Source organism: Arvicanthis niloticus, chromosome 24, assembly GCF_011762505.2.
Source record: "Arvicanthis niloticus isolate mArvNil1 chromosome 24, mArvNil1.pat.X, whole genome shotgun sequence".
Lineage (NCBI taxonomy): Eukaryota > Metazoa > Chordata > Mammalia > Rodentia > Muridae > Arvicanthis > Arvicanthis niloticus.
In genome coordinates this window covers 8,007,290-8,034,813 of record NC_133432.1, presented here as the reverse complement: position 1 = coordinate 8,034,813, position 27,524 = coordinate 8,007,290, and the positions used below count along the sequence as shown (strand labels likewise).

The following is a 27,524-nucleotide window of genomic DNA, read 5'->3' as shown; positions in this document are numbered from 1 at the left end:
GTCAAGTCAAAGCCAGCTGTGGTGACAGGCATGTGGAATCCCAACCCTTAACGAAGAGGCAGGAGGTCAGGTCTTGGGGGGCAGGCTACAAAATGATCCCCTTACTCAGGGGCAGAGGGCATTTCCAACACCTGCTCAGAACGACAGCTGACCAGGGGTTGGTTAGTAGGTAACAAGAAACAAACACACTCTTTTTTCCTGAGAAGGGAACTATTCCAGAACTTTCCACAATTGACACCCAATTCTAGAGAGGTCACAGGGACAGGGATTTGGGCACACACCGGTGGGCTGATAAAAATGTCCTAGAGGTAATTAACAGGGGTAGATACTACCCACCGTTAGCACTGTATACAAGTGGAGGTCAGACTACAACTTTCAGGGAGTTGGGTCTCTCTTTCTACCATTGGGAGGATGGAGGAGGGTGCCCAGGGACGGAATTCATGTCCTCCAAGTTTACAGCAAGCTCCTCTGCCCACTGAGCCATGTCACTGGCCCAACAGAGTGGTTTTTATTTGTTTTCTTTTAGAGTTTATTATGGCAGGATCTGAAACAGTTCAAAGGTGGCCTTGAACTCACTGCATAGCTGAAGATAAACCATAAAATTTGGATTTTTTTGTATCCAGTCCCCCAGTCCCAAGATGATGGATGTGCACAACCACCACACCTGGTTTTATGGGGTTCTGGGACCTAGGACAAGCCTTCTACCACCTGAACTACAACCCCAGCCCAAGGGTAGATTTTATGGTATGTAGATTATATCTCAATAAAATTGTTATAAGCAAAAAGAAACTGCCACCTGCCTCTTGGCAACCTTGCCATGGAGTGTCTTGAGCCGGGTTCCTCCTGTGATAAGAAAAGGCTCCTTTCAAAAGACAGAAGTTGGGCAGGGTCACAAGAAGCCCTAAGTCTCTGCCCATCCTAGTTACACTACTTTCAAAAGGCTTTCAAAGCCAGAAACTACAGGGGACTCTGGGTGGGAGGGTTGTAAGCCAGTATCTATAAGGTAGAGAACCCCATTATTGCCAGCCACTCTCAAACAGCATGAAACACTTCAGAGTGATAATTTAAAAGTCTGCAACAGCTGAGCCTGGTGCCACACAGCTGCAATCCCAGGAACTGGAAAGCCGAGGCAGGAAGATCAAGTTCAAAGCTGGCCTGAGCTAAGAAGACAGACCCTGACTCCAAAAGGATGATGGGAAGAAGGAGGGATGGGGGTGGGGAGCTGAGGAAGGATCATTTTCAAATTATTACCTACCAATGCTTGTTCTCACCTGGCAACCTCTACCAAGGAAAAGATGAACTGCAGAGTTCCAGCTGCTCGGAGCATCCTTCAGACTAACACAGCTGCCCCATCCTAAGCCCCTGGCATGGAATAACTTTCCTGAAACTTTAACCTTGAAAACTGGGCTAATATTGTCTCCAAAGAAATCAGTGACCTGGTCAATCTCCTCCTGGCTCTTCCCACATCCCTGCTTCTAAGTACTGAAGCCAAATATGGCCTTAGGTCATCTAGTCAAGGGATGCAACTGAAGCAGATCAGACTCAGAGAACAGTTATCGATTGGTGATGTCTGTCTCGGACGAGGATAGGGTAGATCTGAAATACACAAAGGATCCAATACATGCCACATCAGGCTCCACATGTGTCCCTAGTGATGTGGGATAGTCATAGTCTCGAGTGCATTGGGTCAGAAGGATTTACTTGGATCTCAGACACTGGGCAGGGCGAGACAGTAAAACCTAGTAATAGGGCAAAGATGCCACTAAACCTGATCCCTGGAACCCACATGGTGGAAGAAGAGAACTACCCCCCAAAGTTGTCCTTTGACCACCACACACGCCATGGTACATACATACCTCACACACAGAGAAATAAATTAAAATGTAATAAATTCAAGATAGACTACCATTTGTGCCAGTTTGACACCATTGTCCAAGGGACTCTTTGTTGTGGGTCCAACCTTAAATTTGCATTATGCAACAAGGGAGAGATGTACACTCTCGGGGCTGGGGGCTGGGGGGGAGGGTTACAATATGGTTCTCTTCATTCAGCTCCAGTGTTCCACTACCAGGCTGCATCTCCAGCCCCATGATGACCACCAGTCTTGATGCTATCCTTATTTACACGGCTTGAGTAATACCCACACAGGAATTTCTTCCCAGTAATTCTCCCCAAGCATGGCCCGGAGCACACATTCAGGTGACAAGCTGAAGCACCAATGACACGCGTAGCTGAATCAGAAGACAGACACCTGTCCCACCTCTCCGCTTGAAAAAGAGAGTGACATGTGAATATCCAGCAAGCCCCTGGGCATTTAGCACACAGGGAAAGCAGGCCTGGGGGTCTGGGCCTAAAATTTACGGAGCAGAAAGTCAGGGCTGATGGCTCAGACCTAGAGCCCCAGCACCACGGAAGCTGGGGTGGGGGATGGCAAATCTGAGGTCGCTGAGAACTACATAGGGAGACCATGACTCAAGCAAGGAACCAGGACATCTGGAGGGAGGTCTGCAGGTGGGAAGAATCATATACTCTGAAAGCATGTTCATTCTGGCACTTTCTTAACTCAGGCTCCTCCCAGCTACCGAAACTAAGAACACCTGGTAAGAAGACTGAGAGTGACCCCTAACTCCCACCCAATCGCTTATAGTAGAAGGATCACTAAGTCGAATGCCCAGTAACGCCAAATGCCCAGCAAGGCCGTCAGGTACCATCCATGACTGGAGCTGGTGGTGTGGCTAAGGGCCGATGACTGCCTAAGACACATGCATCATCCGCAATAAAATAAAATAAATCCACGGCCACAAAAGACCGGGAAATAAAACAGCAAGAAAAAGTGAAACAAATTTGGGGGTCACATGACCTAGATAACACAGACGACCGCTGCCCAGTCCCTGGTGGGAGAGCCTGTGTTGTCAAACCTTCAGATCCCCCCCACCCCGACACACACACACACACATATTCGGGCAAACCTAGGTTACGGGAAATGAAATGGTACTGACTTTTTACACGACAGCTAAAACCAAACATAATAAGTAAGTTGTAAAAGCAAAACAGCTAAGTACATTCTAAGATCCCAATAGTTAAGAACTTTTGCCACACCGGGCGGTGGTGGCGCACGCCTTTAATCCCAGCACTTGGGAGGCAGAGGCAGGCGGATTTCTGAGTTCGAGGCCAGCCTGGTCTACCGAGTGAGTTCTAGGATAGCCAAGGCTATACAGAGAAACCCTGTCTTGAAAAAACCAAAAAAAAAAAAAAAAACTTTTGCCACTTGCTGCCAGGGAGCTCAGGTATACCTTACTTCCTATCCGCACCAGGCTAGCAGCTGGGTGGGGTAGATTTGGAAATTACCCACCTCCTGGTTTTGTTTTTCCCCCACCCCAACCTCTGAACCGTTCCTACTCTGCCGGAATTCGCCGGCGGGTTCGACTCAAACGTCCTTTTCCAATCCTTAGGTTTTTGCTAAGAACCCCACCCCCCAAACCCCACGCCGCGCGCGCTATTCTGCAACAACGCCGTGTCTTCTGAGCTACAGAAGACCATTCTCCGGCTACGTCTCGTAGGCGGGTGTAAGTTTTTGGTCAAGAATGAAATGATTAAAAAAAAAAAAAGTAAGAGGAAAAGAGAAAAAGAATGGAAGAGATGGAAGAGATGGAAGAGATGGAAGAGGAAGAAGGCGCGGCTTGGAATGCACGGGTCTACCCAGGTAGACTCACTCTGGGAGGGTGAAGGGAAGCAACTCCACAATTTACAGGTGTAAGGCCGGGCCAATCTGGGGGAGACGGACACAAATGGAAGCTTACAGCCGGGTGAGCCGGAGCCGCGGGCAAAGCCAGAATACAGAGTTAGCGACGAAAAGGAAGTGCGCGGGGGGAGGGGGGGGTCCCTTTTCCCCTCCACGTGCCCCTCGGTGGACCCTGCCACACGTTTATCGCTGGGGTTTTAGGGTCCTCGGGTTGGGGGTGGCAAGTCCTTTTACCTGCGGAGCCCTGGCGGGCCAGCAGCGCCCCAAGGCACAGCAGGACGCGCAGTCCGGCCATCGCTCCCGAGATCTACTCCTGGGGAAGCGCGGAGCTCGGGGTTCACGGGGCTCTTGGGGCTCCTCGTTCCTCAGTGAGGGGCTCCCCGGCTAGGATGCTCCGGCCGAGCCCCGACGATTGCCTCTGGGGCGCGCGCCCCGCCCCTGCGCCCAGCCCGCCCGGCTGGCGGAAAACAACAGGCGCTGGCCCCCTCCCGCCTCTCCGGCAACTTCCTCCACCTTGACCGGGAGGAGGGCCTTGTGCGACGATCCCAGTCCCGCGGGGCCTGGGAGGAGGCGGCCCCGAGCGCTGGCCCGCCGCTGCGGGACGCGCTCCCGGGCCTGTGCACTGAGCGCGGGCTGCGGGGCACCGGGCGCCGTCCCAGCCCTGCGGCTCTATCGCGCTTGTCATCTGGGTTCTCGGGTACAGGGGCGGGCCACAGCGCCGCCATCGCTCAGAGCCCAGGGAAAGATGATCCCGCGACCGTCCGGCCAAAAGCAACCACGAGACTCGGGTTCTCGAATGAACTTGGGTCGAGACCACACGGGAAGAGCGAGTTTCGTTTTCAGGTGCTCCCACCCCTGACCCTCTTGGTCTCCCCCCAACCCCCATCCTGGCAGAGTCTCGGAGCGCCACATTTCTGGGCTCAGCTTTCTGGCATCCCGATTCTGCGTCCTGGTGGACACCGCCACTGCTGGGCCCTCGGGAGGATCTGCCCTTGAAACAGCTCAGAGAGAAACTTCGTGTTCAAAACAAGGATGTAGTCATTGCCGTGGAATCTTCACTGTGGGCTCCGGGCGGTGGGCGTCCCTCGGCTCACGCTCGGCTAGTCTTTCTGTGAGTTTATAAAAATGTTGCGAGGGTTGTGGATGACAGTGGTGTGGCGCCAGCACCCGGCCCTGGGTTCCATCTCCAGCACTGTAAAACCAATCAAGGTGAAATATGGAGAAAATGCTAAAAAGAATAAAAATCACCGAAAACCTCACTGTCCCAAGGTAAGGCTTCCTAGAGAGAACTGCCTTCGAATCTGTAAACACAAGGGAGTTTATCCGGATGACCCCTGCCTCCTGTTGGTAACGTTAAGGCCACACACCTACTTGCCATCTAGTATATATTAAATAAATGAATGTGCGCGTGTAGTTTGACACACCATTTGGCTCAGTGTTCTACCTTGAGGCAATCCTCCTGCCTCAGCTTCTCCACGTGTTGGGATCACAGGGGCACACCATGCCACCTTGGTTTAACTTAACCTTGTTAATTGCGCTCCAGACAAACTTTCTGGTCTTAAGTCAACAAGGGGATCCTGGAAGCATTGCCCATCAATGTTTTGGCTAAGACTCTGGAATGTTCTGGAACCTTGATGGTGCCCAGAGAGGGGAATTTCACAGAACAGGCCTGGGGAGAGTTCCTGCCATCCTTGGACCATTCAGTTCCTTTCTACTGGGCTGGGGCTCCCTGGGGTTGCTCTCCAAGAGGAGCTGGTTGTCGGTAAAACCAGGACTAGATTTTGCTTATCTGATCCCAGGTCCATGACCATGTTCCAATGTTGTCACTTTTGCCAGTGCCACAAAGGCCAAGGGGACATAGGTCTGTATGTTTGAGAACCACACAGAGGAAAAAGCCACCCGTTTGGAAACACTGTGGCCTGATGTCCAGTTCTCAGAGTCAAAAATGCCCTGGGAATTGCCAGAAAGACTGGCTGAGCAAATGGGGTATCCCATGGTAAGGTAGAGGCATCAATAAGAGACCCCTAGGGGTGGCTGATATAAGTTTTGATAGACAGAATTGAGCGTTGTCATAAAAATCCCTTATTGGAGCCAGGACCCTAAATGCCACAATCAAATACAGACTGTGAGGGGCTGGAAAGATAACTTGGTTACTAAAGGTGCTCACTGCTCTTGCAGAGACCGGGAGTTTGATGCCAGCCCCCATGGTAGGAAGCTCCCAACTGCTAGTAGCTCCAGCTGCAGGGATTCCAGCATATTTTTCTGGTTTCCTAGAACACTTTCGTATACATGGGTGTAGTAATACACTCATGTGCCTAAGTAAACATAGGAGTAAGATTTTTTTTTTTTTTTTAATTTAAGTATGAGCTATGGGGCTGGTACATATCTGCCTAGGCTGCTACACATAGCTAATCTTGTCTGGTTTGTTTTTTCCACCAATCAATAAATTATAAGGCAGGGAGGGAAAATCTCATAGAAGGCAAAAATGAAAAGTAACCCGGAAGAAACAGAGCAAGGCACACAGTCTTCACAGAGCAGAGACCAGAGGCGGGTGGTGGTGTTCAGTGACTCTGAAATCTTAAGTCCTTGGGAAGGGCAAGCCTCCCTCCCACCCCTAATTTTGGGATGATTAGCTTAGACAAAGGGGAGCAAATAGGCCCATAGCTTCAAGTCAACCTGTTCTGGACCCTCCTTGAACACATCTGACAGTTGTGTAACAGTTTTCTCCAAGATTGAAACATTCCATGCTTAAAGGAAGTTCTTTAAGCAGAAGGCACAACAACTCAAAATAGCTTCAGGAAGTCCCTGAAAATGAGCAGATTCACTATGCCCCTTAGTAAAGGAAACCCAAACTGCAAAAAGAAAACTCAGATAAGCTGAGCTATAAAGAAGACTCTTGAGGCCAGACCATCTACCTGGAAGAAGCAGAAATCTCCGAGCTGCCTGGAAGAGGCTTAGACCAGCTGAGGCACCCAGAAAGGATGCTCTCCAATCTGTTGAGCTGCCTGCAAGCTGCGCAGTGTGATTCAGGTTCCCAGCTTTCTGAACTGTCACCCATGGCTGGGGTGGTGCCTTAGAAAGGGTTTGTATTCCTGCCCAAAAAATCATCATGACCAAGAAGCAAGTTGGGGAGGAAAGGGTTAATTCAGCTTACACTTCCACATTGCTGTTCATCACCAAAGGAAGTCAGGACTGGAACTCACACAGGGCAGGACCCTGGAGGCAGGAGCTGATGCAGAGGCCATGGAGGGATGTTACTTGCTGGCTTGCTCCCCATGGCTTGCACAGCCTGCTTTCTTATAGAACCCAGGACCACCAGCCCAGGGATGGCTCCACCCACAATAGGCCCTCCCCCCTTGATCACTAATTGAGAAAATGCCTTACAGCTGGATCTCATGGAGACATTCCCTCAACGGAGGCTCCTTTCTCTCTGATAACTCCAGCTTGTGTGAAGTCGACACACAAAACCAGCCAGTACAGGTGGACTTTTGTGACACAACTGTCTGAGTCATTTTCAGTCCTGTAAGAACCCCCTCAGCCATACTCCACCAAGCAATGCCAATATAACTCATTGGTTCATCAAGTTGGTCATCGGTATCTGGACTTTGGTCTGTTGTGGGTTCCCTATCTGGGGTGAGTAGATGTGTGTTGTTGCATCTCCACAGGAAAGGTTTCCCACAAACACAAGCAGCTATAGGCGATCTGGCTGGGAGGGGGAAAAAAGACCTCTGGACTATTGTCTCGGGACAGGAGTGTGAAAAAGAAGCAGGCACGCCCATCTTCCTTATTAGTGGGCCGTTTCCCTTTCTGTCTGCCTGTTGGAGATGCATCCTGTAGCTCCAAGGCGCTCTCATGCATTTGGTTATCCAGGTCTTTGCTACCCAGAGGGGTGGGTGTCTTCTTTCTCACTTTCCATAGGATTCCGAGAGACTCCCATTATAGGAGAAGTAAGTTGAAGAGTCACAGTTTGAGGCCAGATGTCAGACTGCCACATCAGTTTGTTTGTTCCTTGTGTTTCCTGGGGATGGACGGGTGTTGGGCAGGTGCTCTGCCACTGAAACCACACCCCTAGTTGGAGGTGCCATGAGGGGAGTCAGGTAGGAAGAATTGACTAAGGTTCTGGCTGCTTCATTGGGGTTGTGTCTTTAGTCTGAGTCTTTGACAACTCAGGCAAGTCACCTTTGTGCCAATTATTTCTGCCCCACACCACCTCCTGCCCCTAGAGGTGACTCTGAGAGAGTCTTAGTAACAACCTAGAGGTGTCCCCTGAGGCTTTGGGGGAAGTCCAGTGGGGACCAGCCAGGGTGGAAACCTGCTGCTGCTTCTGCCACCCCTGCCTGGATTGTGGAGAAATAAGGCAGATAACACTGGCAAACATCGAAGAAGAGAGGCTCGTGGGGTGAAGTGGAAGACAGAACAGACGAGCTTGATCATAACCGGAGCCCAGCCTCTCTGGAGGTGGCTCCAAGACCCATGGGATTTGGAAAGAAGATCCATGCTCCCAGAAAGCGAAATTGCCCCTCTCAGAGGAAACAGGAAGAGGGCCACCTGCTTCCCAGAGAAAAAGACCCCAGAGGCTGATGGGAGGTGAATGAGCCAGGTACTCTAACAGGTGAGAGCAGCCAAGCAGGTTCTTGGAGATAATAAACATTCACCATTCTGAGCCACTCCCCCACCCCGAGGCTGGAAAGGTTTCTCTTTGTCTGAAGGAGATAACGCCAAGGTGGGGGTGAGGAGGGGAAAGAGAGAGAGAGAGAGAGAGAGAGAGAGAGAGAGAGAGAGAGAGAGAGAGAGAGAGAGAGAGAGAGAGAGAGAGAGAGCTAGAGAGAAAGAGCTGCTGGGAGCTGGACAGAGGACCAACCTTGGTTCCCTCTCCTGCCCTTTAAATAGATTTCACCTATTTGCATATACCTGTGGCCAAGGCGATTGTTATTTCACTACAAATCGAGGCACCGGAAGCTCGACCAGCTTGACCTGCGTCTTCTTTTGTGGAGGCAGAAGGAACAAGTGGGTTGGGGGTTGTAACCACTTGCCTAGCATTGCTTAGCCTCCAGCCATTAGGAGTGGAGTGAGTTGTCCTGGGCAATACCCCCTAACCATACAGAGGCGCTTGGCCCCTGTCTGACCGTTCAGCACCACCTGCAGAAACAAGGTGTCCTGTCTGGAAAACAACCCACTCTGTTCTCAGTCAAATCACACATACACACAAAAGAGCTGTAACTTCCTGGTATATGTACAGATTCCCCCCACCCCCCCACCCCCGAACACACTCAGCTTTCGTCCCAGGGAAAGGTTGGGGCCCCTTGCTGTTCCAGTAAAGCTTTCTTAGCCTGCTGAGTTTGTCAGCCTCTCTGCCTTCTTTTCTTTCATTCATTCATTCATTCATTCATTCTTTAAAAGATTTATTTATTTTATATATGTGAGTACACTGTCGCTGTCTTCAGACACACCAGAAGAGGGCATCGGATCCCGTTAAAGATGGTTGTGAGCCACCATGTGGTTGCTGGGAATTGAACTTAAGACCTCTGGAAGAGCAGTCTATCCTCTTAGCCACTGAGCCATCTCTCCAGCCCTCCTTCTTTTCCTACACCCCGGGAAATGCCTCAGGCAGCAGGGTAAGACATCCCATTAGTCCTGCCTGTCATTTAGAATTTAAACCAAATTGTTTAAATGGGCCCTAAAAGCTCGCTTAGCAAGCTACAACCCATGAAACTCATCCAGTTACCCATTCAAATCGGTCCACATTACTCTTATGTTGGCCACTGCTGGCCCCAATTGGTTTGAGGCCCCGCCCAAGCTCACTTTAATTCATCTTCCCCACAGAGATATGGTGGTATTTTTGTTGGGGAGACATCTTTACCTTAAGCCTTTAGTCTGGCTTTGTTTCCGCCCCCATCAAGCCTGCATACTCTTGCTTTTATTTCTAACAGCTCCTCAATGGGCTTTCCGGTGGTCCACGTCCGTCTACAGAAAACACAAACTGCTTTATGGAGATGCAAGTGAGTTCAGGCTGTGTCTTTTGGGTGTGGATAATACCGAAAAGTTGTCACAAGCGATTTTACTTCGCTGCAAAGCACGTTCTGGAAATGGGATTTGACCTGCCTACTTCAGACCCAAGCGCGTTCTTTCCAAGTTTCCTCCAAGGTCTTCTTCCTAGATCCGGGTGGCTCCCCGACTCTGTGACGGACAAAGAAAACAACAACAACCCCCTCCCCGCCAGGGAAAACGACATTATGTCCTCTTGAGAACCGGTAAGTGGTAAGCCATTCCCAATAGAAGCTTCTCTTGTTTACCTCATGGTATAAGGCGTCTGTACAAAAACCAGCTCACTGGATGCTCAGACGGGCAAAGGATAAAAGGGACCCTTTGTCTAAAATCTCTTAATACACAACATCACGGCTTTCACAGGGCTTCCTAAGCTAAATTGTTAGATGCCGGACATATACATTTAGTAATGGTTATTGTTATGCTCATAAAAAGATAAGGAGAGGGGAGATATGTTCTATGGCAGTGTGGTGAGGTGTAGGGGAAGAGGGTGCCCCTGTGGGCCGATGCTGAAGCACTCCTTCTCCCCGGAGGGACCAGCCACACGACCAAGTTATAGAATAGAATAGTACATACTAGCTGTATAGTATAGGATAGAGTTTATTCAGGGCATGGGGAGGGGAAGTTAAGACAGTAGTAGAGGCAGAGAAGTGGGGCGGGGGGAGGGAGAGAGGGAGAAAAGAGAAGAGGAGAAGAAACAGGCTATGTGCACGTGGAGAGAGGGGGGTAAGGGGATGTTGGGGAAGAGAAGCAGAGAAAGAACAAGAGGCAAGAGAGGAGCAGGAGATCGAGGAAGGGGCAAGCAGCCCCCTTTATAGTCAGTGAGTCAGGCCTATCTGGCTATTGCCAGGTAATTGTGGGGCGGAGCAGACCTGGCTGTTGGCAGGTAACTGTGGGGCAGAGCTTAGAATGCTAACAATTATGATTTAAAACAAACAAACAAACAAACAAAAAAAAACCCAAAAACCAAAAAACTCTACATGCTACATAAGTTATAAAGGCTGTTGTGAGTTTTCTTTAAGGTCAACCTGGAAACTTACATGGCCTAGTGACTTTACAGTATGTACAGGGATAATTAATTATTCATTCATTGTGTCATTCCGTGTGACGTCCTTTTATTAAGGTGGTATTGTAAGGTGTCTTCTGAACCGAGCACTTGCCATCTTCAGAACTTGAGCTAGGCCTGCTTAAAATAAATTGCAGCTGGGCTTGTGAAATGTTAATATTCCCCCAAGAAAAGGGGAGAGAGGTAAGGTCACCTGACCTTCACCAGAGTATCCAGGCACAATTCCCAACTGGCTCTAAGTATATGAAATCTCAAGGTTTTCTGAGTGCGCAGACTAAAAATGCAGAGGAGGCCTTCCTATATACCAAGAAGAACACTGTTCTTCTTGTGCATTGAGTTAAGGCTCCAGAAAGCCATTAAAGGCCCCAGCTATTGCCTGACACTTCCCCTTAGGAAATTTTATTACTACAAATGATTAGTTTATTGGCTACCTTTATATATCGATCTCTTTATGTATAGTTGTTGTTTGTTTTGAGACAGTGTTTCTCTATGTAGCCTGGAACTTGCTTTGTACACCAGGCTGGCCTATAACTCAGAATTCCTCCTGCCTCTGCTTCTAAAGTATCGGGAATATAGGTGTGTGTGTGTGTGTGTGTGTGTGTGTGTGTGTGTGTGTAATTACAAATGTCTAGCTCTCAGAATATTCCTACCTTCTTGATTCTTGCCAACTTAAAACCCATAGCAACCAAAAAAGTAGTTGAAAATCCATATACAAGTAATCTTAATTTCCTACAACACACCATACATAAATTCCTAAGATTATAATGGTCTATTCATGTTAACAAAATCTGACTTAAAGATGTAAGTCTAATCACTTCATGTCTTTGTGAACTTTGTTAAGCTTTAGCTATTTGGAAAAAAATATATACAAGACTGTGATGTTTATAAAAGTACAATATAAAAGGCTTGGGGAGGGACTAGAGAGATGGCTCAGTGGTTAGAGCACTGGCTGCTCTTGCAGAGGTCCTGGGTTCAATTCCCAGCAACCACATGGTGGCTCACAACCATCTGTAATGGGATCTGATGCCCTCTTCTGGTGTGTCTGAAGACAGCGACAGTGTAGTTATACAAATAAAATAAATAAATCTTTAAAAAAACAAAAAAAAAAAAGGCTTGGGAAAGTGAGGTTCCCAGTCTCTTCATGGAATGTATCTGTGGTTTAAAGTTTATTTTAATACTAAAAGAGCTTCAGTTCAAAATTATAACTTTGCATACGCCTTTAATCCCAGCACTTGCAAATGCAAGTGGATCTTGAAGCAAATGCAGGTGGATCTCTGAGTTCGAGGCCAGCCTGGTTTACAGAGTGAGTTCCAGGACAGCCAGGACTACACAGAGAAACCCTGTCTTATAAAATCCTAATGTTATAAGAGTTGCTAACTTATTGTAAACTTAAAAAAAAAAAAAGACATACAAGTTAATGATCAGAGCTGGAGAGATGGCTCAGGGGTAAAAGTACTGGCTGCTCTTCCAGAGGTCTTAAGTTCAATTCCCAGCAACCACATGGTGGCTCACGACCATTTATAATGGGATCTGATGCTCTCTTCTGGTGTGTCTGAAGAGAGCGACAGTGTACTCACATAATTAAGTAAATGAATAAAAAATTTTTAAAAAATTAAAGCAAGTTAACCTTTAAAAAGAGTTAATGATCAGCACCTTATAAATCAACAAATTCTTCAATGTGCTACAGATTATGTTTGTATCGATACTGAATAGAAATGTAATTCATTTACAGAGACAAGAGAGAGGCCAATTTATATCTCCCACTAGATAGTTGTTTATTTGCTTTTTGTCTGTTTTTTATTTTAAAGACTGGGTCTTGCTGTCTAGCCCTGGCCATCCTGGAACTTCCTCTGTAGATCAGGCTGGCCTCAAACTCACAGGGATCCTCCTGCCTCTCTCTGCTCTGAATGTACCACGACTGCCTGACCATTAGATAGCCTTCTGTCTATATTGCCACTGTCAAAGTTAAGTCTGAAGCAGGTAACTCAAAACAAATTTAAGTCAAGTTCTTTAATTAAAAGATAATATTCAAAATTAGGTATATCAGAAAAACCGGGTTATAAAACTTTTAAATGCCTGAGTAAAGCTGGCTACACTTACAATGCACTTGCATGGCAGGATGTCCCCAGATCCAAGTAGGACCCCTTCTCTTGGATGGGACATAGTCCCACCAAAATAAATTGTGTGCTAACCTCATGACAGACAAGGATGCGTGGGAAAGTAAGACCTGCAGAACCTGCCACTTCTGTCTCTGGTCAAACCAAAAAAAGGACTGCCTCCTCATCTACAGGGAAGATGAATTCCAGCTCACGTCTCTCGTGTTGGGGTGGATTCTCTTGCCGACTGCAGGATCTCAAAGTCTGCACCCATATCCTAAATGTCTCAAACATCAGAGAGGCAGATAGTAATTCCTCTGCCCTCAGTGCCTCTCCAACTGACAAACGAAGGTGCTGTAAACAGGAGGAGTTTGAGCCTCAGCTCGGTGCGACCTGTGTGCTTCAACGCCCTCTACCCTGGCTTTCAAACGTTCCTTTCAGCCAGAGCTAATTCCAGATCCACGCCCTAACCACCCAAGTTCCCTGATTAAAGGAGACTGCCAGGTGCTCTGTCGGCAGACGCCCAGCTTTGGAAAGTTAAGTCAGGACATCCGAGTGGTGTTTTTGAGAACTTTGCTAGACAATCCTATTAAAACGACTCAGAAGGATTCTATTTCTCTTTTAAATTGCCAGTTAGGCGGTGACTTTAACTGACTCCCTTTACAAAGCTTCCGGGTGCTTGTTCCTTATACAGGAGTCCGATGTAACAAACTGCTAGTTATGGTTGCCTTAATCCTTCTTCAGAAACTCTGGTACCTGGTACATAGTCTAGCCAGCTGTACAAATTCCATTTATCCTTATTAAGAAAAACGTATATTAACGTTGTCTCTTAATGTTTCTCTTAATGTTTTGCACAGTTAGTACCTCCTGACTTTTGGTCTGGATCTTTGTCATCTGTTAAATTTTATTGTGACCCTGGGGACTCCCCCAAGGTACTCTTAACTGCTACTCTTTCTGTAGCATCCCTTTTCACACTTTGAATAGAAGTTTGCACCCTAAACCCTTAAAAGTGGGGATCCAACTCCATCTAACATCACTCTTTTAAACCTTGTTTCTTTTCTTTTTTTTTTTTTTTTTTTTTTTTTTGGTTTTTCGAGACAGGGTTTCTCTGTGTAGTTCTGGCTGTCCTAGAACTCACTCTGTAGACCAGGCTGGCCTCGAACTCAGAAACCCTCCTGCCTCCGCCTCCTAAGTGCTGGGATTAAAGGCGTGTGCCACCACCGCCCGGCCTGGACCTTGTTTCGAGACTCAGAACTAAAACCGTTAGCAGGACTAAAGCGTTTTCTACATCAGGGAGCCTCGCTGTCCCAGCAGCTCTCAAAAGACTTAGAGAGTTTTACGATCAGCTTTCAGGACCACGTTCACTCTCTGGCTGCCGCGGGGCTCCACAAACAGATCTGAGTACTGCGAAGGACGGGAGCTGTGCGCTTCTGCTCCAAAGATGCTGCTTCCACACCAACAAATCCTAACTGGTCTGTGACGGGGCCCCAAAGCACAGATAAGAGAGAAAATTTTAACCACAAGCCGCCTCCTGGGTACGGGCTTTTAGTCCCCTCCCACTCTGGCTTCTCCTATGGCTTTAGTTCCCTCCCACTCTGGCTCCTCCTATGGTTTTAGTTCCCTCCCACTCTGGCTCCTCCTATGGTTTTAGTCCCCTCCCACTCTGGCTCCTCCTATGGTTTTAGTCCCCTCCCACTCTGGTTCCTCCCCTGGATCCGATCTTTCCCACATACTCAAATTTCACCCTTTCTTTTAATTTCTGAACTTCCCCTCATCCCCAAACAAAAGATTCCATGTTAGCCCTCCCAATGGAGCTCACCCTACAATAGCCACTCACGCACCGTCGTCGCTACGGTTCCGGTTCCAACAGGTACGACGCAGCCAACCCAATCAGCTTAAAGGAGCCCTTGACCTTGGTACAATAACTAGTCACTCTAAAATCAAACCGGTTCTCTGGCTACAGCATCCTCCCGAACCGCAGAGGCTTGATGGCTGCTGAAAGGGAGGCATCTGTGCCTTCCTAGGGGAAGAATGTTGTTTTCATGCAAATCAATCTGGTCTAGTCCAGGAAACTGCTAAACAATTATTAGAAGGAATTCAAACCAAAAAAAGAAACAGACAGTACTTTCTGGAAGGACACCTGGGTATCTTTGATCTAGTTATGACCTAGTCAGAGTAGAGCCTAGCTAACTGGCTGCAAGGCCAAGGTGTTTGTAAATATAATTTGAATCTGAGTCTTATTTTTGGGAACATGGGACTGGGAGGCAGAACCGGACTTCGACAAAAACCTTTCTTCTTCTTTCTTCTTCCTTCTTCTTCCTCTTCCTCTTCCTCTTCCTCCTCCTCCTCCTCCTCCTCCTCCTTCTCCTCCTCCTCTTCTTCTTCTTCTTCTTCCTCCTCCTTCTCCTTCTCTCTCCTCCTTCTCCTCCTCCTCCTCCTTCTTCCTCTTTCTCCTCCTCCTCCTCTTCTTCTTCTTTTGACAAAAATCTTGTTAAAGATAATTTAATATGAACACTTGGGAGGCAGAGGCAGGTGGATCTCTGTGAGTTCTAGAGCAGCCTGGTCTAGGGAGTGAGTTCCAGGTCAACCACAACTACAAAGTGAGACCCTGTCTTAAAAACAAGACAAAACCACACACAAATCTCAAAACAAACCCAGACCAGACAAACAAAAAAACATACTGTGCTTGGGGTTGGAGAGTTGGTTCAGTGGTTAAGAGCACTGGCTGCTCTTTCAGAGGATGGGTGTTCAACCCAATACCCACATGACAGTTCACAACTACAGCCCCAGTTCCAGGGGATCTGGTACCCTTATAGATGTACATGAGGCAAAACACTAATGCACACAAAAATAAATCCTAAAAGAAGGTGTGTGTGTGTGTGTGTGTGTGTGTGTGTGTGTGTGTGTAAGAGATGGCTCAACAGTTTAAGAACACTGGCTGCCCTTCCAAAGGACCCAGGTTCAATTCTCATCACCCACATGGTGGCTTACAACTGTCTGTAACTCCTGTGCCAGGGGATCCAACACTCTCACACAGATATACATGGAGTCAAAACACCAACGTAAATACAATAAAAATAAATTATTAAGAAAATACTATGCTCATTTTTCATTAATATTAATTTCTATTTGATTTGATTTTTTTTTTCAGAGCTGAGGACCAAACCCAGGGCCTTGCGCTTGCTAGGCAATTGCTCTACCACTGAGCTAAATCCCCAACCCCTATTTGATTTGATTTTAGGAACCCCAGAAGCAAGCTGGCTGGCTAGACCAGCCTCTAACAGCAAAGCCTGTTTTCAGGGGAGAGACCGTGCACAAAGTTGGAACCTACAGAGGAAGTCTCCCAACGTTAGCCTTGGCTTTCATGCGCCCATATCCCTCATAACACAAGCTAGAGTTTGGGTGTATGTCCCAAAGTTCACCTCGTGAAGCCTTTATTCCAGGTGTTGTTTTAATGGGAGGGGCTTATGTCACTAGATTAGTCAGGCAAGGGTGGGTTGATATAAGGTGAGTCTATTCCTGTGTGCATGCATTCCTTCCCACTCGATCCGTTCATCCCGTTCCCAGTCGGACATGTGGCCCAAGCTGGCTTGAACTGGCTATATAGTAGTGGTGACCTTGAACTTCTGATCTTCCTAGTCCCTTCTCTGTTGGAATGGCCGCAGCTCCAGACACAATTCCTGCAGTGCCAGGTTGCGCGCCCCCTAGTGGTTGAGCCCCAGCCCCGCTTTTCCCCTCCCCCCCACACAATCGTTTCCCTTGAGCTTTGCGAGGTGTGACAGGGTATAGAAACCTCTGGAAGCTGACCCATGCTCGTGGACTGGTCGATCATCAGCGCTTTGAGCCAAATGTGCTTCTTTTACATTATAAACCATGTCTTCTGTTACAGTAACAGAGAAACTGACAGGGACAAGAAAGTAGAATTTTCTCTTACTGGGCGCAACGGCACCTTCCAACTTAAACTCCACTCATTGGTCACATCCCCATGGTACAGATGAAGAAACTGAGGTACATAGAGGGGAAATAAACTCCCAAACTGTCACAGCCTCACATGTTTATAAAATGAACTTCCTGGGGTCTGATATTTCTTCATTGAGTAATTAATTTTTGGTTTGGTTTTGTTTTAAAAATTTTCAAAATATTTGTGTGTGTGTGTGTGTGTGTGTGTGTGTGTGTGTGTGTGCAAGTGCCGACAGAGGCCAGAGGTGTGGCCTGATCCCCTTGAGCTGGAGTTACATGGAGTCGAGGGGGCTGGGAACCCGAACAAGCTCTTAATTGCTGAGCCATCTTGACAGTGCTGTTTTGTTTGTTTGTTTGTTTTTATATTGTTCTGTTCTTTCTTTCTTTCTTTCTTTTTTATTTGAGTTAGGGTCTCACTATGTGGACCAAGCTGGCCTCAAACTCACGGGCTCAAATAAGCCTCCTCGTCTCAGCCTCCTCGCAAGTAGTACCTGAGACTCTTAGCTGTGTTGCTTTGCCTGGCCTCAGGAGCTAGTTGTTAAAACTCCAGCGTGGGAAGGTCTTGTGATGGAAGCTGTGTGTCCTCATGGCACGAACAAGTGCACGCTTACATCGTTGTCCAAGCTGTCGGGGCTGGAGTGGTGGTGACCCCTGTAACTCCAGATTCTCAGGAGTCCAAGGCAGGAAGAGACTGAAGCAGGAGGACTGCAGTTTGAGGCTAGCCTGGGCTACATTGCAAGGCCCTGTTTCAAAATAATAATTTAAAGGTTCCGTTTGTTGTCACATCCCTTTAAAATCCCTGCACTCAAGAGGCAAAAATAAGAGAAACCCTAAGTTCAAGGCCTGGTTTACAGAGTGAGTTCCAGGCCAGCCAGGATGCCGAGAAACCCTATCTTGAAAGAAACAAAAACAAAACAAAACAAGAGAGCAAAACCAACAAAAAACAAATTTACAATTTCTAAAGGCCTAGGGTTGCAACTTAGTGGCATTTGTAAGATTCTGATAAAATCATTTAAGCGCATCCGGCAAGGCAAGACCGGGTTCCGTGGTTAAGGGCAGGTGTCGCTCTTCCAGGGGATTGGAGTTTGGTTCACGTCCTGCATCTGGGAACCGCCTATAACTGCAGCTTCAGATGATCAGACCACGCCCCCTTCTGACACACACATAAACAAGTTTAAAAAAAAACAACAAAAGATATGCTTACAAGCTATATTTCAAGGAGCTTAAAAAACACACTCGAAACAAGAAACTAAAACCAGTCCTTGCAGGTCTAAACTGGAATTATAAACATGTTTCTTCAGCTGGACATGATGCATACACCTCCCAGCACTTGGGAGGTTGAGGCAGGAGGATCAGGAATTAGAGGCCAAAACAAACTAATCAGTTTCAAAACAAAAACAAAGCAACAACAAAAAGGAAAGTGCTCTAGTTTTCTTTGGTTGCTATGGTGATCATTGTGCCTAGACAAACGGAGGAAGAAAGGCTTTTTTTTTTTCAGTTTATGCTTTGAAGTCCATCATTGAGAGAAGACAAGGAAGGAACCTAAAGCAGGCGACCAAGAACTCCGCTGTGAATTAACTTTTCCTAGGCCCACCTCCTAGGGATGGCACCGCCCACAGTGGGCTAGGACCTCCGACATCAGTTAATCAAGAAAATGCATTACAAATGTGCCCAGGTGCTGTAGGATGGAGGCAGTTCCTCACTTGAAATCACCTCTTCTCAGGTTTGAGCTGTGTGAAGCTAACAACCAAGACTAGCCATCAGACAAGGGGAAGAAGGGGACAGAGGTAAAATAATCTCCATGCTTTCTGGATGGACCTACAACAAAGAGAAAAGCTTGCTTACAAGCTTGGTCACCAGGTGGCGCTCTCAGCCCCCAGCGGACTTCGGATCCCTCTATCAAGGCCATTTGATAACGATCCAGCCAAGATTCATGAAACTCAAAAGAATTTTAGAGATTTCGGTTCAGCCAATAAGTAGCCTCTGCCGTCCAGAGGGCAGGCCAAGACTTACTGAATGTCTCTTTCAAGGTCACAGCTCATGGGAAAAGCCAAGACTCACTCACAGCCCAGGCTCTGATAGTCTAAAATGTATCGATCCCACGGTCCCTGATCTGTTGTTCAGACTGGGGACACAAAGCAAGAATTCCTCTGGATAATTCACGGAAGGCCTTCCTGTCTTTAAATACTGGAAACAGTCACTTCTGCACAGTGTCAACCGTGAGGAATAGAAGCACCCTCAAGCCCTGATTTGGGGGATCTTTCTTAAAATACCTCCTCTCATTTTTAATTGATTATTTTTCTAAGGGTGAAAAAGTGGGTTAGGTTTTTATTGTTAGGACCAAATACTTGAAAGAAGCAATTTATTTTTTTTTTTACATTTATTTATTAGCTAGTTACTTGGTTGGGTTTTTTTTTTTTTTTTTTTTTTTTTTTTTTTGGTTTGGTTTGGTTTTTGTTTTGTTTTGTTTGTTTTTGAGACAAGGTTTCCCTTTGTAACCCTGGCTGTCCTGGAACTTGCTCTGTAGACCAGGCTGGCCTCCAACTCAGAGATTGCAACGTGCTCTTTTGAAAACTAACGGTGGTCCCAAAGTCACAGCTCGAGTGTGGAGGTGAAAGGACAACTTGCAAGAGTCAGTTCTGTCCTTCCTCCAGGCCGCCGGGCTTAGCTGCAGGTCTTTTTTTTTTTTTTTTTTTTTTTTTTTTTTATCAACAAGCCCTCTTGGTGGTCCCCCGACACCATATTCAATGCTCTTCTGCCCATTGCTTTTTGTCCTTAACATGTCTGGGGGCTTCTGCGTGTCACCCTGTGTGAGCCCAGCTGGTGCTCTGTGAAGGTCACATGCTTTTGCATAGTGGAACTTTACGACTGACAGTGACGTGGCTTTCCTCACACAGTCAAGTGATCTCTCCTGTGGCAGACACCTGCCTCTCACTCAGGGTTGTGCGGTTCTGAGGGTACCTGCAGGTGGACATGCTCCCTCCAGCACCTCAGCACTTCTGACCTTCCCACAGACCCTCTTCCAGCTCAGTTCATTCCATACCAAGTGCGGTGGCACAGAATTGCTACTCTAAAGAAAGTCACCGAGGGAACAATGCCCCTTAGAAACAGACACATGGCAAGGCATGGGGAAAGGAAGGCAGACAGTGTCCTTCCTAGGTGCTTGCTGCCCAAGGTTGGCTTACCTCAGCCCTTCTGAACTGTCAAGGTTTTTTTTTGTTTGTTTGTTTGTTTGTTTTTGTTTTTGATAGAAGCTTCCATATACACATAACTGGTTACCTTCCACCTCGCCCCTACACAGGGAACTGAGGGTGAAAGGCCCCACCCTCTCTGGGGACCACCTTCCACCCTAAATCCAGCCAGCTAACAGAATTGACAAACAAACAAACAAACAAAACAAAACAACAGCCCACTTGTTACTCCAAGAGGCCAATGACCTCAGGAATTACATGCCAAGAAATAGGACAAAGGTCGAATGTCTATTCACAATGTGGCCTGGGCAGATTCTCAGAAGAGCTGGTACAGGACACAAGCAAGCATGCTGGAAGTCTCCCCTGCCCCCAAAGATTTCCCTCCAGCAGGTATGTGCAAGCCCAGCCTTTCCTCAAATCCCAGGAAGCGCTACAGGTTTTAGTTGAAGAGACTTAAAAGCAAGGGGTGTAGCTCAGCAGGGAGCCTGCTTGCTTAGCCTGGGCAACAAACATCCTGGTTTCTATCTCCAGCATTGTATAAGCCAAGGATAATGGAACATCTGTGATACCCCATCCCTGTGCCGCCCCTATACTTTGTAAGTGGGGGTAGGAGGATCTGAAGGTCAGGTTCACTTTGGCTACATACCAAGTTCAAGGCCAACCCAGGATATGTGAGACCACTAGAATTTTAAATTATTTAATTAAGTGCAGTGCCAGAGACAGAATCCAGGCCATCACAGATGCTAGGCCAGTCCTGTACCGCTGAACTACCCTCAGTACTAGATACTAGGCTGGATTTGTTTGTTTGTTTGTTTGTTTGAGACAGGGTCTCCCTACATAGCTCTAGCTGTCCTGGAACTCACTTTGTAGACCAGGTTAGTCTCTAACTCACAGATTAAAGGCTTGTGCAACTATGCCTGGCTCTGTGAAGTCTCTTAACTTCCCTTTGGATGGGGATAGGCCCTGAAAGAAGAAAAGAAATAATTTAAGTAGTTTGAGAGACCACCCTTCATTTGTCATTAACACTAACATTAGACCCCCAATTTTTACATAAAAAACAATGTACCTATTGTTCCCCAGGAGACCTCCTGAATACGGAGTGCATGCCTAATTGACTCTCTCAAGAGAATTAAAGATTTTATTTTTAATGTCTGTGTGTGTGTTTGTGCACACAGATGCCTGGAAGGCCAGAACACAGCAGGAGTTACAGGTGGCTGTTAGCCACCTGATGTGGGTGTTCAGTCCTTTAGAAAAGCAGGGTGCAGTGTTAACTTTGTGTCGTCTCCCCAGGCCCTCCAAAGAGGAGTAAGTGGAAATCTTCCATCTCTTTGCTAAAACCCTCCTCCCACTGAGAAACACAGAAACAACCCCCTCTATGTCACCAAGTACTTGTCTGAAACCAGAAATCCCAGGTTCGTAACTCCTTGGGGGGGGCGGGGGTGTCACATACTGGATATCCTGCTATCCTGCATGTCAAATATTTACATTACGATTCATAACAGTATCAAAATTAGTTATAAAGTAGCAACGGAAATAATTTCATGGTTGAGGGGTCACCACATGAAGAACTGTATTAAAGCATCGTGGCATTAGGAAGGTTGAGGCCATCGTTTGGCCTCTAAAGGAACTAATGACCATGAATGAAGTCATCCGACTCAGCCTCCAGCTGAAGACTTTGTCACTGCTCTGAGGACCGGGCCAGGCCAGGCTTACCTTGAACTTCTGGATGGATATCAACAGACAGTGTCCTTCCTCGCCTGTTCAAACCAGTCCTGGAGGTCACAGTAAATCCAAGGTTGTTGTGTTCCAATAATTCCTGAATGTTCTGGTAAATTCAAAAAGGTTTTAATAATGTTATGATAGAGACTGTTTTAATTAAGTGGCCGATACGTATGCAGTTCCTATTAATCATGCATCTGTGCAAGGTGTTCACCAATATGGCATAAATTTTTGTCCCTTGATTCAGGGACAAAATGATTCAACTGAGGAGAAGATGTCTGCAGTGGTGGAGGACATGGTTCATATCCATGTAAGGGAAGCCAAAAGCTAGACTGACCCGACCTGCAGGTCCTAGGTTATTCGTGAGGGACGAGGAGGATTACAATCCTGGAAGAACGGGCGAGAGAGAAAGAGAGAGAGAGAGAGAGAGAGGACTCAAGGAAGCAAATGCTTGTCAAGTCATATATTTGGGCACAAAGTGCTTATTTATAATACATTTTGCAAAGGGAGGGGTAAGAGGGATCCAGGTGATGGGAAAGTACAGAATCTTCTTGTCCTGTGCCCTGAAACAATGGCAGTCTAAGTGCTTACTTCAAAAGATATGGTACACTGCTTTACATCTAAAATCTATTTGTAACTATTAAGCAGAACCTTGTGGTTGCTAGGGAGATGAAGCTGCAGGAGACATTGTGCAGGTGGGGAGCAGTAGGGGGTGAGGGTAAGAGGCGAGGGTCCTGGCTTCTGACAGTAGACGTGGCCAGTGTTTTAACCCTGTCCATGCCCAATAGTCCCTGTCTGTAATCACAACAATCAGGAGGCTGATGCAGGAGGATTGTGAGGTCAGCCTGGGCTAGACAGTAAGACTCTGCCTCAAAAAAGAAGAAAGAAAGAAAGAAAGAAAGAAAGAAAGAAAGAAAGAATCCAATCAGGAGCCAGTAAAACCACAGAACCAACTCCCTCAGGTTGTCCTCTGCCCTCTGCCCCCACCTGCTCACCCACCCCCAAATAAATAAATAAATAAATACCAACCTTCAAAAACCCAAAAGCCAGGAATGGTGGTGGCACACACCTTTTATCCAGAGACAGAAGCAGATGAAGCTCTGAGAGTTCAAAGCCAGCCTGGTCTACACAGTGACCTACATGCTAGCCAAGGCTACACAGTGAGACCTTGTCTTAAAAAAAATTTCCAGGTTTAGAGAGATGGCTCAGCAGTTAACAGCACCACTTACTGACTGCTCTTCCAGAGGTCCTGAGTTCAATTCCCAGCAACCACATGGCGGCTCACAACCACCTGTAATGGGATCCCATGCCTTCTTCTGGTGTGTCTGAAGACAGCTACAGTGTATTCATATACATAAAATAAAATCTTAAAATAAAAAAAAATAATAAGTTTTAAAAAAATCCAGAGACAAACAGGCAAGTCGGGTTGACCACATAGCTCAGTCCACAAGGTATTGGGGGTATTGGGAGAGAGGCCTTCCCTCTGGAGTTCATAGACTGGATAGAACCAGGCTGCAAGCTGCAGGGGTCCCCTTGCTGTGTGCTGATCACCTCAAACTTTGAGCCTTAAGACAACACAGATTTGTCACCTCCTGGTATCTGTGACTCAGCAGTTTGGCCATGACACTGCTTGGTCCACTGCTGGGAGGGGGGGAAAGGGGAGAAAGGGGGGAGAGGGGAGAGAGGAGAGAGAAGAGAGAAGAGAGAAAAGAGAAAAGAGAGAAGAGAGAAGAGAGAAGAGAGAGAGAGAGTAATCCCAAGAATAGGAATCCAGGAGACCAATCAGAAGGCAATTTCCAAATCACAGCTCAGTCTGGGTCCTTGGTCTCAGCCAAGGCCACCCTCAGACCCTCTGTGCCTCATACTGGTAGCTTCCACTGTACCGCACCGCCAGGGTACACAGAGCTTCCGTTTCTTCTAACTCTCCCTTGACACCCTTTGCACACAGAGGCAGTGCTCTGGGAAAGAAGCAGCCTGGCTGACCAACCATATCAGTGAACGTCCCACACGGCTCACCAATCAAAACAATCCTCAGGTTTACTGGCGTCTACCCACAACCAGAGGCTCCTGGAGCCACAGGGTGGACCCACAGGCAGACAAATGACAACCCAGAAAAAGCACACAGGCATTTGGTTGCATTTCAAGAAATAAATAAATAATTGAATAAATCTTTCTCTTGCTGCTTCCCTGACTTGTTTTTAACACATGCTATAATTTTAATAGCCCACCCTGCCTTTTCGAGTCAGGGCTCATGTAGCCCACAGTAGTTTGGAACCTCTCTAGGCTTTAAAGATGACCTTGAACTTCTGACCTGCCTTTACTTCCTGAGTGCTGGGATCTCCCCGATGTGATGTGCACCACTAGACCTGGTTTCTGCTGTGGATGTGGTATATTCCAGCCACATCCTAGGCCTGTCTAGAATTTTTATTTTACTATTTACTGTGTGTGCGTGCGCGCAGCTGTGCACACGCTTGCGTGAGTTTATGTACCTGTGTTATGGAGGAGACTGCAAAGACCAAAAGAGGGAGGCAGATCTCCTGCAACTGGAGGTACAGGCAGTTATGAGCTGCCACTGGGGTGCTCAGAACCAAACCCAGGTCCTTTGCAAGAGCAACAAGTTAAGTCAAACACTGACTGACTCTTTCCCCCCTACTCCCCACTGCCCCCCTTTATTGTTTTTAACCTTAAATGGCTCCCAGGGCCAGTGTGTTAGAGGCTGGGACTGCAGCTCATGTCATTAGTAATACTTTCCCAAAGGGGATTGTGTAACTCTGGTAACTGTGCTCTCTACTCATCTGCCCTGATGTACACTGGCTGCCACATTGTGCTGTGGTCACTGCAGACCCCAAAGCAGTGGGAAGACCTGATCACAGACAGAGCCCAGCTAACCGTTTCTTCTTGATAATCTGATGGTCATATTGTCACGGGTGTTTGTTACAGTAACACACAACTGACTGACACCATACTGAATAGTATTCTGAACAATCAGCAAGCAACGAGAGTCTGTGCTTGTGCAAGAAGCTCCCTACATCCCTCCTCCCCCTGCTGCATCTTTACCTGGAGGTTTAGGGCATGTCTCTGGTTCTGGAGAAAGATGAGGATTCCTACAAACAGGTTCCAGGAGATCTGACTCCCGGTTATGGCCTTTAGGGGCTCCTGCATGCACACATGCACATAATCAGGGATACCCAGCTCCTTAGCTCAAGCAAGGAAAACTTCCTTGATGCTCTCTCTCTGTCCCAGATCCTAGAGACAGCTCAAGCCACTTTCTGGCCACAGCGGGCCACATGGGGTCTCTTCTCTGCTGGGTTTACAGCGTCAGCAGCTTCCCGAGCTGCTGAATAAGGATGGAAAGGAGAAACCTCTATATTCGACAATTAACTCCAGATCACACAATTCACAAGTCATTCACATCAGGCAATTGCTTTGAAGTACACATTTTAGGGGCCAGAAAAAGGGCTGGTCAATTAAGGCAACAGCTCTTTCAGAGGATAAGAGTTTACTTCCTAGCATCCACTGTGGAAGGTTCACAACTGGCTGTAACTCCAGGTCCAGGGAATCTCATGCCCTATTCTGACTTCCTCACCTGTCTGTCTGTCTGTCTCTCTCTCCTTCCCTCCCTCTCTCTCTCCCTCTCTTTCCCTCCTCTCTCTCTCTCTCTCTCTCTCTCTCTCTCTCTCTCTCTCACACACACACACACACACACACACACTTTGAAAATAATTGAAAAACTAAAAAAAAAAAAAAAAAAAAAAAAAAAAAACCAGTTTTATTTTTACAACAGTGTATATAGTCCAGGCTACCAGGCTATACTTAGAATCAAGCAAACTAGTGTCGCAGACAGTCTTCTACAACTGGCTCAAAGAACATTGTTCTGTGTGTGTGTGTGTGTGTGTGTGTGTATACACATGTGTGCAGTACCCAAATGAACCAGCAGAGGGCATCAGATCCTTTGGAGCTGGATATAGGCAATTGTAAGCTGTCTGTCATTCATGTTGGGAATCAAACCCAGGTCCTCTGGAAGAGCAGTGGTTCTTAACCACTAAACCATCTGTCTGTTCAGTTTCAGTGCACATTTTTATTTTTTGTTTTTGTTTGTCTGTTTTGTAAGATAGGGTCTTACTACGTAACTCTGGCTAGCCTGGAACTTGGCCACGCTGGTCTTGAAAAGCCACAGAGATTGGTTTGCCTCTGCATCCCGAGGGAAGGCTGGTATGAAAGGCCTGTGTTGCCACGCCCAGCTAATATGCAGTTTAAGAAGTAATTTTGTTTTAGTCAGATTCCCAACACTGTAACAAATACCTCTGAAATCAAAATTAAGTAGGTTCAGAAGTTTGAAACCCTTAGGCCCATGGTCTTGGTGGTTGGGGGAGGGGAATCCCCAAACCAGGGAACTTTGGAGGAATCCCACCCTCTAGAATATGCAATCAGGGATGAGTTCCATCCCTGACACCATGTGGTACAATAGAAAGAGTCCTGAACTCTCACAGTTTTTCTCTGACCTCTATACTTGGACCTGTGGCAAGCACATCCAGTATCCCAACCCTACCCCCAAATATAATTAATAAATAGATGAAAAAAAATCAGTGGGACCTGGGTGGTGGTGGCACAGGTCTTTAATCCCAGCATTCAGGATGCAGAGGCAGGCGGAGCTCTGAGTTGGAGGCCAGCCTGGTCAACAGAGTGGATTCCAGGACAGCCAGGACTACACAGAGAAACCCTGTCTCAACAACAACAACAACAACAACATCCCAAACCAGCAAACAAACAAATCAGGGGTCATGTCGTCTCTGGAGGGTAGAGTGCCTCTGTATTCTATTAACGACACACTATAAAAACCTAGGTCCATCCATTTCTGACAGCTTCCAGTCTTTGGAGGCTGCTGGCATCCAACTGCAAAATTGGTGATGGCTGGTCCAGCTTTGCTTGCCTTCCTTCAGCCTGGTCCTGTGAATTACGCTTTCCATTTCTCCTTCAGGAGCCACCCAGGAGATATCCATATTCTGTGGTTATCGACTGGCAACCTGAATTGTACTTTGTCTTGTAAAATCACACTGTCCGTAAAAGGCCTTGTTCAGGCCCTTTAGGATCTCAGCGGTTGCTACTTGAAGGCATTGTGAAGATGGGGCTTGTAGTCTTTTGATAACTGACTCCTAGGAGGCAGGGTTGTCATTCAAGCCTCAACCAAGATCCAGGTATTCTTCTCAACCATGTGCACGCAGTTCTGCCCAAATTTACAGGCACACCAGCTGGAAGGTTAATGGAAAAGAGTTTCCGGTGTGGACATTTAAGGGGCGATGGGAAGCCATCATCTGTGCAGAACTTGCAGAACTGCTGCTTTGGAGTCACCCACACTCCGCAGTTAAGCCCAACACATTGATTGATTCCCGGAAGGTTGAATTTCGTTGGCATTCAAAGAACTTTTAAAGACAACAACAAGAGATAACGCAGGGAAGAAACCAGGCTCATTTGAAGAAATGCCTGGCCTTATCACCGGGAATTGCGAAAGAGTCCTTCAAATGCACAGGAGAAACAGCAACATTGATCTGCACCGTAGCCTTGCACGCACAGGCTTGCAGCAGTCACCACGCGGGAAGCTTCCCCGTGACCCTGGCGCTCGGACCGCCCAGCTCCGGCTCAGCCAATCAGAGGACGAAGGGGCGTGACCGGATCCACGGTTGGTCGGGCGGCGGTAGTCAACTGCG

At 47.2% G+C, this 27,524-nt stretch overlaps 1 protein-coding gene and 1 long non-coding RNA gene across 5 annotated transcripts in view; one reads left to right on the top strand and one right to left on the bottom strand.

Annotated features, from left to right (window-relative positions):
• Positions 1–4,192, bottom strand: part of Vsig10 (V-set and immunoglobulin domain containing 10) — a 32,566-nt gene extending 28,374 nt beyond the window's left edge. For all 3 annotated transcript variants that reach the window (XM_076922573.1, XM_076922574.1, XM_076922575.1), the window contains exon 1: positions 3,977–4,192. In XM_076922573.1, coding sequence (XP_076778688.1) covers positions 3,977–4,037 — 61 coding nt within the window. In that variant the 5' untranslated portion in view covers positions 4,038–4,192. The remainder of the gene's footprint in view (positions 1–3,976) is intronic.
• Positions 3,507–24,002, top strand: LOC143437656 (uncharacterized). Of its 2 annotated transcripts, XR_013107004.1 has the most exons (4): positions 3,507–3,703; positions 4,637–8,354; positions 9,673–9,993; positions 17,984–24,002. It is a non-coding gene; the product is annotated as an uncharacterized LOC143437656 (long non-coding RNA). The 2 variants fall into 2 exon arrangements; XR_013107003.1 differs by lacking the exon at positions 3,507–3,703 and having other exon boundaries at positions 4,567–8,354; positions 18,408–24,002.
• Positions 24,003–27,524: the final 3,522 nt, after the last annotated feature.